The sequence below is a fragment of the Canis lupus genome, chromosome 34 (genome assembly GCF_048164855.1).
Source record: "Canis lupus baileyi chromosome 34, mCanLup2.hap1, whole genome shotgun sequence".
Taxonomy (NCBI): domain Eukaryota; kingdom Metazoa; phylum Chordata; class Mammalia; order Carnivora; family Canidae; genus Canis; species Canis lupus.
The window spans coordinates 16,755,197-16,769,014 of NC_132871.1; the positions used below are offsets into that span (position 1 = coordinate 16,755,197).

At 45.5% G+C, this 13,818-nt stretch overlaps 1 protein-coding gene across 1 annotated transcript in view; it reads left to right on the forward strand.

Annotated features, from left to right (window-relative positions):
- The first annotated feature begins 375 nt into the window (after nt 1–375).
- LRP2 (LDL receptor related protein 2) overlaps nt 376–13,818 on the forward strand; it is a 196,265-nt gene continuing 182,822 nt past the window's right edge. Inside the window, exon 1 of the mRNA XM_072811537.1 lies at nt 376–496. Coding sequence (XP_072667638.1) covers nt 418–496 — 79 coding nt within the window. The 5' untranslated portion in view covers nt 376–417. The remainder of the gene's footprint in view (nt 497–13,818) is intronic.

A 13,818-nucleotide genomic window follows, 5' to 3' on the forward strand; every position in this document is an offset into this window, starting at 1 on the left:
ACTGGCAGGTGGCGTGACCGTGAGGGGAGTGCGCGACTGTGTGTGTGACGCTGTGTGAGGACGTGTGCGAGTGTGAGCGCACGTGTGTTCGAGTCCCTCGCGCTGCCGGCGCCGCGAAGCGCAGGGGGCGGGCCGGGCGGCAGGGGGCCTGCCCCGCCGGATTCCCGCATGCTAGTTCCGGGGCGGCCGGGTCTCCGGGGCTTTCTGCGCGGTCCGGAGGGTGGGGACTGGCGCGGGTAGAAAACGGGATGCCCCGGGCGCCGGGCCCGGCTTTCCGCCGCTAGGAGCCGGCCGAGGCGCAGGCCTCCGGGAGCGCTCGCGGGCAGAGGCGCGGCGGCTGCGGCTGCGGCTGCGGCGGGCTCCGCGCGCCCACCTCCCGGGGAAGGAACGGCGAGGCCGGGCCCGGACGGCGCGGGGATGGAGCGCGGGGCGCGGGCCGTGGCGTGCACGCTGCTGCTGGCCCTAGCCGCCTGCCTGGCGCCGGCCCGTGGCCAAGGTAAGCGCCTGCCCGCCCGAGTTCCGCGCACAGCCCGGCACCACCCCGGCGGCGGCGGCGGCGGCGGCGGCGGCGGCCCGGGTCCGCGAGCGCACTTGCGGGGACCGCGGCCGGGCGGGGGCGGGGGCGGGGGCCGGGGCAGGGGCAGGGCGGCGGCCCCCGGGCGGCTCCCGCCGGGGCGCTCAGGTTGCTCCGCCCGGGGCCAGCGGGAGCAGCCCTCCTCCGCCCGCCCGCCCGCCCGGCATCCGAGCGGCCGCAAACCTGAGAAAGTAGCCCGGCCGGTTTCGGTGACAGCGCACCCCGCGGGGACCCCGTCTTTGTTCCGGCGGGACTTTGCCCCCGACCGTGTCGGGAGCCCCTGTGCAGCTGGAGCCCGGGGGCTGGGGTCCCCCCGGCCGGCGCGCAGTGGGCTGGGCGAGCGCGGAGGCTCCCGGCGGGGGGCGCGGGGCGGGGGGTCCCGACCCCCGCGGCGCTGCCCGGCGCGCCCCCCGCCACCTGCCGCGCTCCCCCGCGGGAGCAGCCCCCCTCCCCGGCGAGGCGAGGCGAGGCGAGGCGAGGTCCCGCGGCCACCCTCCGGGGAGCGCGTCTCCTTACAGATGCTTTACGAGCCCAGATGAGGCCGGGAGGCGGGATTGGCGCCGAGAGCCGCACCGCCGCTGGGGCGTTTTCTGGAGGGGTTTCCCTTTTCAGCCGGGGGTGGGGGGGCCGGGGGTGGGGGGGCTTTTGTGTTGCTGAATGAGGCCGCGTCTGCGCGCCCGGAGTTTTCAGGGCTCGAATGGAGGAAGTTTCTGGTAGGAAGCCCTTGAGAAAGCCTCTCAAGTTGTCAGAGGTTTACGAGTCTACAGGAACGGGCCGAGCAAAGAAAGGGAGGAAGACGTGGAGGGGGTAAAAGGGAGTAAAGGGGGAGAGAGAAGAGGAGTAGGAGCGAGCCGGGAGAGGGGACGGGAGCGGCAGGGCGGCGCGCTCCTGGGGGGCGGGGGCGGGGGCGGCGGCGGCCCGGGATGAATGGGAAGCGCGCGGAGGCGGCGGGGGCGGCGAGCTGGCTGCGGGCTTCGCGTTGCTAGGTAGCGGCCCCGAGCTGCGTGTGACCGACCACCAGACAGACAGAGCGGACGCCGCTGCCTGCGCGGGGGCTAATCTGTCTGTGCGGATGGGAGCGCTCTCCCCCCACCCCGTCCCCCCTCCTGCTCCTTCCTTCCCGTCCGACAACTTAATTGCCCTACAATGAAAATGAAACCCCTATTGTGGTAGGATTAGCCCAAGCAATAAATTGATTTCCCTGGATCACATATTGGGGTTGATGGGTGGGGACTGTAGAACCCGCCCCCCCCACCCCCCCATCTACGGCGGAGAGAGGGGAAAGCCTGTGGATGGGCCGTGGCTTGTATTCAGATGGTTAATCTGCTTTCTTTCCTCAATTCTTAGCGTAAGCTCCTTAGAGGGAATCAACTAAGTAATTATACAGCAACTCCTAGCAGTACCCATTTCAGACTTCCTGGGAAGAAGTTTGGAAACGCCAACAAACCCCACTGGTCTTGTAAAAAAAAAAAAAAAAAAGATCTTTGGAAAGGGAGGGGAGGCAGGGGGAGACCGTTAATTCTTGCTTTGAACACCTTTTTTTTCTCAGTGTTGGTAACACAGAGAGAGGATTTATTATTACTGCGGAGGCTTTGCCGCCGCGCTTCGGGTGATCTACATCCTACGTCCTAAATATAGCCATAGGATTTACTATATGTTCCTGTCAGTGCCTGGCAAGGGGAAATCTTGTCCGCATTCATCTGGGATACATCTGGATTGTCCCCATAGAATGAAAACTGACATTTTCTCCCCTGGATTGGTGGTTTAGTCACCAAATAAACTGCACTCACTCTTCCGTCTTCTATAATAATATGTAATAATAATATGTGCGGTAAGAGGTGCTTATCAGACACTTCTGTTTGCGGCAGGTGCTGTTTTAAGTGCTTTATACTTACTAGTCTTTATAATACCACTTTGATGGTAAGTGTTCTTACTCTCCGCATTTTACTGATGGGAAGTAATGTGCCCTGGGTCATACTGCTAGAAAATGGCAAAGCTGGGAGGCTAATCCAAGGGATTCTGAGTCCAGAGGCTATAATTTAACCGCCCTGGTAGGTGACTCGCTCCTCTATCTGCCCGTCTTTTTTCTTTTGTACTAAAAATGTCACGCTCCCTGGGTTACTACCCATGCATGAGGTTACTAAAGAAGCTGAGTGGCATTTTACAATCTTTGCCACAAAAGGTAAAAATCTACCTGCTGGGCCATAACTCTGGATATTTTTTTTTTTTTTTTCAGAAATTCTTTTCAGGTTTCTGTCACCTGACCCCAAGTATCTATCACCTGACCCCAAGTATCCTCACTCTCAGTCTTCCTACTTGTCCCCTGGATAGCCTCAGCCTGGAAGGTTAAGGAGATTTCTAGATTCTTGTTGTATTGACTTATCCTGTTGTAAAGTGTGAGGACACTGTCCTTATTTTAGCATACGTTTTAGGTAAGATCTTCCTGCAGAGTTTGCATCATTAGAAATTGGAACAGAGCTCTGGGTATTTTATGGTTAGTCTTAAAAAAAATTATAGCATATCCATAGCTAAAATTATTTGTATTTTCTTCATATTTTGTATAATGCTTTTAAGAAAAATTGGGAGAGCCTGAACTCTGGAGTCAAGCGGTCAGGGTTCCAGCAATGACTTTACCACTTTCCAGCTGTGTCACCCTGGGGAAGTCACTAAACTTTCATGGCTCAGATTGGTTATCTGCAAAATTGATGTGATAACCGGAGAATTTGTTCCATGGCATTTTATTAAAACATAGAGATAAAAGTGCTTAACATGTAAGGCCTCTAGACAGTGATCATAAATGGCAGCAACTATTACATTGACCGACACTGAAGGTAACACTGTTTTTTTTTTTTTTTTTTGCTTACTATTCATATTTCTAATTTCTAAGTGCACATAAAGAAGTCTTAGGCATTTTTCACTAACATTTCTTTGAGGAATTCCCAGATCCCAGAATATGACTGGAAGTTTTTTTGAGAGAATGGTATCGATTTAAACAAAGTTCTAGTCTGTCCTCCAATAGAAGCTTGGTTATGCCTTTCGTAGTGTCAGCTTTATGACAATTACATCTTCAGGTAAAGTTTATATATTTAAAAGGATGATGGGGGGCAGCCTGGGTGGCTCAGTGGTTTAGCGCCGCCTTCAGCCCAGGGCGTGATCCTGGAAACCCAGGATTGAGTCCCATGTCGGGCTCCCTGCATGGAGCCTGCTTCTCCCTCTGCCTGTGTCTCTGCCTCTCTCTCTCTCTCTCTCTCTCTCTCTGTTTCTCATGAATAAATAAATAAAATCTTAAAAAAAAAAAAAAAGGATGATGGGGCCAGTAACAAGCATGCAACATTTTGGTCCTATTACACTCTGATACTGCCCCTGCTGGTCTTATTTCACAGCAGTTGGCTTCTTTTTCTCTGCTTGAAGTTCTTCCTAGCCAGTTTTTTGTAGGGCTTTTGCTCAAACTCCTTTCAATCTTGTGCCTATTCTGTTTTAATGGAAACTTAGGCTCTTACAGATGGAGGCAATCTTAGCTATCAGCTGGTCTACTTGCATTATTTTATAGATAAGCAACTAAACCCTGGAGGAGAGGAGAGGGGATTGAAAGGAGTGAAAGGGGGGAGGTGAAGCCCTTTTCCTAAGGTCATGTGGCCAGAGGTTAGAGCTAAGATCTAAACCCCATCTCCTCTTTGTGTCTTTCTAATTGATCATTTTAAGATACACTTACTTAGAATGTCCTCAGCCTGGTTGGTTGAGGAGGCCTCTAGATAGTTTTTCTGTTGATCCTGACCTGTCATATGAGGCCAACTATGATGAAAAGATCACCTTGGCCAATCCTCTTAAAAAATTGGATAGGTCACATGTCTCAGGTTTAAGAAGAATCTCAAGTTTAAGAGGATAGGTTAATACAGCCATGTACCATGTGCTTTCAGTTTGGTCCAGAATTTATGCCATATCAGTGCTCCAATTTTCAAAGATCATACTTCTGGATCTGTTTTTCAAAATCTTGGGCCATCAAAGCACATTCCTAAGGTCTCCGGGTTTCATAGTACAGACTGCTACGTGAATAGGTTTCTAGTCTTAATTCAAAGTAATTGCTAGGTCATCGTTAATCATTGTCCATGCTGTCTAAGCAGGCACTCCAAGAACACTGACAGGTTTTATTCTACTAAATAAAAAGTGTTTAGTTAAAAAAATTTTTAATCGTCATTTAAAAATACTGATATTGAGAGCCTAGTTTCTAGGAACCCTGGCTAAAATCTCAGCAATGTTAGAAAGATTTGACATAAGTCTGAGTTTTGGGCTGTTTCTTTAACATGATCAGATTGGTTGTTGTATTGAATTATCAGAGACATTTCTTTGATGCTTCATGTGTTCTCTTGGGGTCCATGCAAATGTTTCCTAAGTGATTTTTTTTTTTTAAATAATCTCAGCATTGTGAAATGAAGTGGGAAGAGTGAAATTTTAGAGTTACAGGATCTGGGTTTAAATCTTGACAGGGTAGTTATGCCAATTAAATGAGAAGAGTGTGAAATGTTTTCTAGGTTGTGAGGTCTCACATATAATTCAATCCATCTTTATTAATCTCTTTAAGAACTTAATTTTTTAAAAGATTTTATTTATTTATTCATGAGAGACACACAGAGGCAGAGACATAGGCAGAAGGAGACTCCTTGCGGGGAGCCTGATGCAGGACTCGATTCCAGAACCCTGGCATCACGACCTGAGCTGAAGGTGGACGCTCAACCACTGAGCCACCCAGGTGCCCCCAAGAACTTAATTTTTTTTTGAACTCAAGAAGAAGATATTATATTATCTTGATTTCCTTTTCTTCAAGATTTTATTTATTTATTCATGAGAGACACAGAGAGAGACAGAGACATAGGCAGAGGGAGAAGCAGGCTCCCCCTGGGGAGTCCGATGAGGGACTCAATCCCAGGATCACACCCTGAGCTGAAGGCAGATGCTCAACCACTGAGCCACCCAGGTGTCCCATTCTTTTCTTTTCCTTTTTTTTTTTTTTTTTTTTACACAAGTGGTCTTTTGCATCCATGCATGCTGGTATATCATTTTAGTGGCTACAACTTTATATATTAGTCTAGACTCTTATGTTTGTAAATGACCAAAATCTAAACTGTCTGGAACCATGAAGGACATTTATTGAAAGACACAATTGAAAATATACAGCTATTAGGTTGAACCAAGTGGGATTGCTGTTTTTCTAGACAGCCAAATATTGGCAGTTTCTTTTGGCTCAATCTAATATAAAATGGGGGCTCAGCCTATGTCAGGATGATATGGTTTCTCTATCTCCTGACTCTGAGATGACTGTGTTCTCAAGTGTTATCTTTAATGTTCTAAGATGGCTGTCAGTGGCTCCTGGGCCCATATCCTTTCATGTCATGTCCATTGGGAAAGAGCAAGAGTTTTTGTCTTAATTGTTCCCAGGAAAAGTCTCAGTTGCATCTTGGGCTCTGCCTAGGTCAAACTCAAATGGAGAACGAATCATTGTATCCATAGTATGAAGTGTGCCCATGGCTTAGGCTTGGATCATATGCTTGGTCCCTGAAGTCATGGACTAAGGTTGGACTGCAGAGGGAATTTGGGGTAGGGCTACCAGATGGTCAGAAGCTGGGCTGCAAAAACAACACGTATCTAGGACACCTTATCAGGTAAAACCAACTGATGTTATCTTATTTTATACATGCAGAAAGACTGACAAGGATTAGAAATTTCTCAAGAGCAGGCAGTCCTGGGATAGCTCAATGAATTGAAGGGGCAAAAGTATTGGAAATATTAAGGGAAAAGACGTGAAGCTCTGTGTTCATGTGATCACGTTGCAACTTTAAGTTTAGGAGAACAGGAGAAAGAAGGACTTCTAGAAGGTTTACTTGTGGCCTAAAAAATTCTTATTTAGGGCAGCCCTGATGGCCCAGCGGTTTACCGCCGCCTTCTGCCTGGGGCCTGATCCTGGAGACCCGGGATTGAGTCCCACGTCAGGCTCCCTGCATGGAGCCTGCTTCTCCCTCTGCCTGTGTCTCTGCCTCTCTCTCTCTCTCTCTGTGTCTCTCATGAATAAATACATAAAAACTTAAAAAAAAAATTCTTATTTGGAGCAGACCTTTGTGATGAACAGGAAAGTTCTGGAAAATGAGCTGAAAGAGCAGAATACAGGAGCTCTTGAGTCCATTGTATGATTTCATTTTTCCTTGAATCCTAGGCTCTATTTCCTTTCCCAACTAACTCTGCTCTCTTGTTTATATTCTTACGACTTTGTCCCTTTTCCAGGCAGGAGGCCTTGGATCTGAGAATGGGGTGGAAAGAAAAAAGAGAGGAGGCTCTGGAAACATATTAAAATGCTTCGGTGGAGGCAGAGTGCATCTTGGTGCAAATCCAAGAGTCCTTAGCATCTAACCTAAGGACTGCTCCTGTAAATGGTAGACCAGGTGTCTTTCACACCTGCCTGGAATAATTCAGAAATGCCAACTATATGCACTCTATGCCGATGGTTATTTTGCTGGTCCTTAAGTCTGATTTCTGATAGCATGTGTCGAGAAACTAGAAACGTTGTAATTCCAAAAGTAAGATGGGTACTTCTGACTTAGGACAGGGCCAAAACACAATGCAAGGAAGTAAGTCTTTCCGAGAAGGTGTCAGGTTAGAAGGTGTCAGGTTAGACGATGTGAAGTTTCATGTTGAAAGCTCTATGCTTTTAGTCATTAGCCCTCAGGTCATGCCTGACCCCCAAGGTTATTGGGAAAAGGGAGAAATGAATGAAAGGAGGAAATGTAATTACCATTCTGTGCATTGAAAAGTTAAGCCACTGTTACCATGGATACAATGGCTTGTTTATTGTCCAGATCTTGAGATGCAAGTTTGTAAGCAATCCCAGAGGTCTCCTTTAAGTTTATGTCCTATCAGTCAATAACACCGAAGATTCTTTCTTAGTAACTTTGACAATAAGCCTTTACTCACTGATGTACTGATTGGCATTAAGTAACAACATACCTACTTTTGATGGTCCAGCAGGTGTTAAGGAAATGTGGAAAAGGGGAAGAAGACAGTAGCTACAATTCTGTTATGTTAGACTTTCTTGAATTTCCATATTGAAACATCCTGTCTTATCATGTCAGGTTTGCTTGTCACCTTGGTCCCAATTTTTGGTTTTTATCTCATTAACAAGGAGAAGCTTTTCTGAGTAAAGGCTGAAAAATCAGAATCACTTATTTCATAAGAAAATTCTCAAAGTTGAATTTAAGAATGAAGTTTTTAAAATCTGGAATCAGTGTGTCAGTCTTAGACACATTTTAATCTCACTAACGGAGAGGAGAAAATGTCAGCATGTGCTTCCACACTGGTTTAATTTTGATGTGGAGAAAGGTGTGGAGGATACTTTTTGTTGCAAGAAACCAGAAACCAAACACCCACCTCAAACCGACTTAAACAATAAGGGGTATTTATTGGCTCATGTAAGTAGAAAATTCTGAGGCAGAGTGGGGTTCAGGTGAGGTGCAGTCAGGGCTCCAGTTCTCTTTCTTTGTGTTTTTCTTGACTCTACTCTCTTCTAGGTTTCAGCTTTGTTTTCAGTCCAGCTTCCCCTATTGTTACATTATAGCTGCCAGAGCAAATGGGGCTACATGTTTTCTTGATCATATCTAGGAGCAATTCAACTGTGAGATTTTGGTTATGTTCTCAAGCATTATTTCACCACGGCTTACAGAATGCTATAATTTCTAGGGACCCTAAATAGAAGTCAGCCAGCTCTCCCAATTTGGTATATCATCAAAATCACCTAGGGAGCTTTAAAAGCAGGTGGATTCTTAGGTTAAAACCCATACTTACTAAATCAGGAGTACGGGCATCTGGTTTTACAGAGTTTCCAGTTGATTCTGACGGCCAGACAATTTTGGAACAACTGATCTAGATAGCCGTCTCATTTTTGAGTCTTGTAACTAAAGGTATACTGACATGCCACTGTAAATCCCTTCCAGTGGCAGTTAAGTATACTTGGTTAAATCCATACTTTGTTTTGTGTGAGGATATTACAAAGTAGCTACAGGAAAGGAAAACTACTCTTTCACATCTAGTACTACCTCCATTCCTGGCCATCTCCTTTCCTGGCCAACATGACAGCATCTCCCTAGGGCCACTGTTTGTGTCTTAATTATATTAAATGTGGCAGGAGAAAAACACACACAAAACTATGTTGCCTGGTCTAATTGTACATTTATGAAACTAGGGACACCTGGGTGGCTCAGTGATTGAACGTCTGCCTTTGTCTTAGGGCGTGATCCTGGGGTCCTGGGATCCAGTCCCCAATCAGGCTCCCCATGGGGAGCCTGCTTCTCCCTCTGTCTATGTCTCTGCCTCTCTCTGCGTGTCTCTCATGAATAAATAAAAATCTTAAAAAAAATTATGAAACTAATCTCAACCTCAGACCTGCTTCCTGGCTAGGCCATTTGCTTTCCTATTTCCTTACATCTCCTCTTTTTTCAAACTGCCAAAACCCCCTTATCTCAGATGACATTGCTTCCCCTCCTCCTCCTCCTCCTCCTCCTTCTTCTTTTAAGTTTTTATTTATTTGTTTAAGAGACAGAGAGTGAGCACAGGAGAGTGGGAGGGAGACACAACTTCCCACTGAGCAGGGAGCTGGAAGCTTGGCTTCATCTCAGGCCCCTGAGATCATGACCTGAGCTGAAGGCAGATGCTTAACCGACTGAGCCACCCAGGCGCCCTGACATTGCTTCTTATAAATGTGAAAATAGAAGCAATCAGAAGAGAGCTCCACAAACCCCCATAACTCAGCCATCATCACCCACATTTATTCTGTCTATTTATCTCCCCTCCTGTTACTTTAAATGAAGTTTCCAGGCTCTTAAGTTCAAGCAGTTCATTCATGTTCTAGATTGATTTCTCTCTCATCTCTCACTAACTGCTCTCTTTGCCCCACATTCCTTTCTGTCACCCTATTTCTCTGTCCCTCTTTATGGCAAAATTCCTTCCCAGACTTGTCTACATTCACTACAATTTCCTTCCCCCAATTTTTCTCAAATCCGTGCCATTCAAATTTTTGCTCCCACCTTTAAGAGATACATCTTTTGCCATGGTCACTAGTAACACCATGCTGTTAAATCCAATAATCCATTCTCAGTTGTTTTATTTAACTGGGCAACAGCATCGGACACAGTGTATCCTGCCTTCCTCCATGAAACACATAATTTGGCTTTTAAGAAATCTCATTTTCTTGATTTTCATCTTTCCTCGCTGGCCTCTGCTTGCTGTCTTTTTGATATCTCCCTCTCGTTCCTGTCCATCTTTGGAGACTACTTTTCATCTCTATCTATATACTACTTCTTTGGAAACTCATCCTGTCTCATGGCTCTCTATGTTGACAACTTCCAAATTTATGAATCTAATCCAGACCAATACCCTAAACTCCAGACTCGTATATCTAACTGCTTATTTGACATACCTGTCTGGCTGTCTAATAGTCCTCTTAGACTTATGTTCAAAACTGAACTCTGATCTTCAATAATGCCCAAACCTGCTTTCTGCTAGACTTTTCCATCTTTGTAAATGGCTGGTCCATCCTTGCTCAGATTCCAAACCTTGGGCTCTGATTTGACTCCTCTTTTTCTTTTATACTTCACATCCTATCCTTCAGAAAATCCCACTGTTTTAACCTTCAAATTGTATCTGAAATCCACTTTTCACCATGTTTATTGCTACCACCCTGGTCCAAGTCACAGTCAGCTCTTAAGATTATTGCAATAGCTTCCTTACTGATCACCTCACTTCCCTTCTGTCCCTCTTCTGTCTACTCTCAGCACCTGTTTAGAACATCAGTCAGAATGTGTTACTCCTCTGCTCAAAAGCTCCAGTGGCTTCGGTCACACACAAGTTGGGTTGTCCAGAAGCGGACACTGAGATGGAGTTTGGAGTGAAAGGTGTCTATTAAGATCACTGTCTTTGAAGAGAAAGGAAGGAGCAGGAATAGCAGAGGAAGAAGTTAAACTGTGAGAAGGGGGCACCTGGGTGGCTCAATCAGTTAAGTGTCTGCCTTCAGCTCAGGTCATGATCCCAGAGCTCAGGGCTCCCTGCTCCACAGGGAGTCTGCTTCTCTCTCTGCCTATCACCCTGTTTGTGCCCTCTCTCTCTTTCTCAGATAAATAAATAAAATCTTAAAAAAACACACAACTGTGAGAAGGCCTCAGTCAACTTAGTGGGGACTCTCTGGAGCAAGAGTTGGCTGTGGGTGTTCTGTGTCAGGCTGAAATGGCCTTCTGCACGTACTGAATGTGGCCTGCCCCACAAAGGACATGACCTTGGGCAAGGTGCCCTTTTATAACTGAGGTGGACCCCAAAGGAGCTGAGTGAATGTAAAAAGTCCTTGGAGGGGACATGTGATGATCCAGTTCTAGGTCTACCATCTTTTTCCATCTCGTAAAGAGAGTCCAAATCCTTACAGTGGCCTACAGTTCCCTAACCATCTGGCCTTCACATCACTTCATTGACCTCACCTCTTTCTCCTCTCTCCCACTCACAGTGCTCTAGGCATGGTGACAATTCTTGCTTCCCTCCTACCCCCCACCCCCCACATAGTGAGTACTTTACAGCTTCTCTACTAGCTTTCTCTCTTCCTGAACGCTCTTGCCTCCAATTGTGCATAACTTGCTCCTTGCCTCCTAAAGGTCTTTGCTTATAGGTCACCTTCTCCGATTCTTTCCTGATTAACTCTCTTCATTGCACTTCTCACCATCTGACAAAACGTATGTTATTTATTTATTTATTTATTTATTTATTTATTTATTTATTTATTTATTTAATACTGTCCTCCCTTCTCTAATATCTCAATTTCATGAGGGCAGGGATTTTTATCTCTTGTTCATTGCTTTATTCCTAGTATCCAGAATAGGAGTAAAAAAATAAGTATAAGTTGAACAAATGAATAAATGCCATCATGAACTAACTCTAAAGCTAAGAAGGGGCATCCTCAGCTCCTTGCCATGTCCTTGGTATTGCCAGCCCTTAATTACCCCAGGCCCCTGGGGGCCCCATCAAAGACCCAATGGAGAAAAAAAATTGCTATCTCTATCAAAACAAGTGGCTTAGCAACGCTGTTTCTTTCCATTTGACTCTCTCCTTTCCTCCGCCTCGCTGACCCCAACTACTGATGATTCCCAATGCGTTTGAGAGTAGCTGATTCTGCATCAGTCTCTCTAACTTTTCTGACTTTAACTTAGACACTTGGTAACCCTGTGAGAATCCTCTGTACCTACAGAATGGGTCATTCTGCTATTTTATTAGGACAGATTTGGTACAGTAGCTTTTATACAAAGATAAGGCAAAGTTTTTAGACACTATGTGAGTGGACTGTCATTCTGTGTTTAAACAACACAAAAGAAAGCTGTCTGAGACCACAGCACAGTGAAAACAGACAAAAGGGCCTCTTTGAAGAGGGGAGTGGTTTCCCAACTCAGGGAGGCGGCATGGACTATGGTGGAAAGAACATCACACGTCAAGCCAGGACATTCATGGGTCTTGTTCCTGATGAATGAAGGAAAAATGGGCTCAACCAAAGAAGGCTCAGACTGCTGAAAAATGCCCATGGCTACTTGTCCTGTGGGCACAATCTTTCTCATTCCAGATCCCATTCTTTTGATGACTCCACATGCAACCATGACCAAATAAGTTAGAAGCAGAGGAATGGCTCAGTTACATGTGCAAATGGGTAGTGAAGTTGCAGGAATGAGCTAAAAACAATTATAAATATTTTGGAGTGCTTACCTATCTGACATTGTCCTAAATTTTTTACAGGCATTAATTTATCTACTTCTTCATTAACAATCTGAATTTATGGATAAAAGACCAAGGCAAAGACAGGTGTGATGATTTGCCTAAAACCATCAAATTACTAAGTGGTGGAACTAAGATTTGAACCCTTATTCTTACATATTGTCACTGTGGATAAGTAGGAGCAAGTGGCAGATAGTGCCTCTGTACACATTTAATAATTCATATTATGTTAAGATGACTTCATTTCAGATGCTGGTACCTTTGCTACTCTGGCAGTCATTCATTCAATACATGCTGATCAAGACCTTATGCTCCAGGTGTGATGTAATTAGTTATATTAAAGGAAAGAGAGGGGTACCTGGGTGTCTCGGTCACTTAAGTGTCTGGTTCTTGATTTTGGCTTAGGTCATGATCTCAGGGTCATGAGACTGAGCCCCATGTGGGGCTCTGCACTGGACATGCAGCCTGCTTAAGATTCTTGCTCTCTCTCTCCCTCTGCGCCTGCCTCCTGCTCACTCTTTCTCTCTTAAAAAATATGGAGAGATTCCTATGAGAGAGGCCTGTCCAAAGGATCTTACTGTTCAGAAGAGTACTTTTCTATTTTAACCTACTTTTCCCTCTATACTCTTTAGGTACCCAGTGATTCTTACCTGCTGGTTTCCTGCTCTGCTACCATTCCCTATCTGGCAATATTCTCTTCTCTATAATTACTTGCCTTTTAACTCAAAAGATGACACCCAATTAGAGAGTTCTATTCTAACTTCTTTTTAGGGATGGCAGTGAAGTACAGATTTTTAAAAGTTATTTTTTAGTATGTAAGGAAAAATTCTTACTAAGTTCTCTTATTCAAAATCCTCGGAGAAAGTAATGAACAACCAATGAGAATGGAGTCTCTTTATATCTGAGGAGGCTGCTCATGTAGAGATGCAGAAGGGCTAGAGGTGCTGAAAGTCTCTTGGCCCCCAAGCATCTCTCACCCTGGCCAAGGTGTCTGCTTTGTCACCATTAGGACCAGTCCTTTAGAGTAAGACATTGTTTCTCCCCAAAACTCTGTTTAAAATGTAGAAATGTTTATTCCTGTAATGATAAAGGACTTAATTGAGATAGCAATGCACAGTAAAAGTTTGCTAGAGCAAGGTTCAGTGAGAACAAGACTCAAAGCTGGTATGTTTTGAGGGGGGACCAAAGAAGGGAAGAAGCTGCCAGAAGATGAGAGATAGTCTTGAAAGGGAGTCAACTTCATCTCTTCATTGGGTTGCCTAAATCAGCTTTTCTAGAATAACAATGTATTCTTGCTTGTGCCTTTTCTTAGGATGATTTTATGGGCAATTTTTGCTGTGAATCTGTCATGGACTTCAAAAATAGAACTTCTTACCTCCTATGATGGCTCTCCTTTCTCAAGTTAGCTCTAGTTGAAGTAGGATTGTTAGAAAAAAAAGGAGGGGTTGACCCTAAAAGCCACC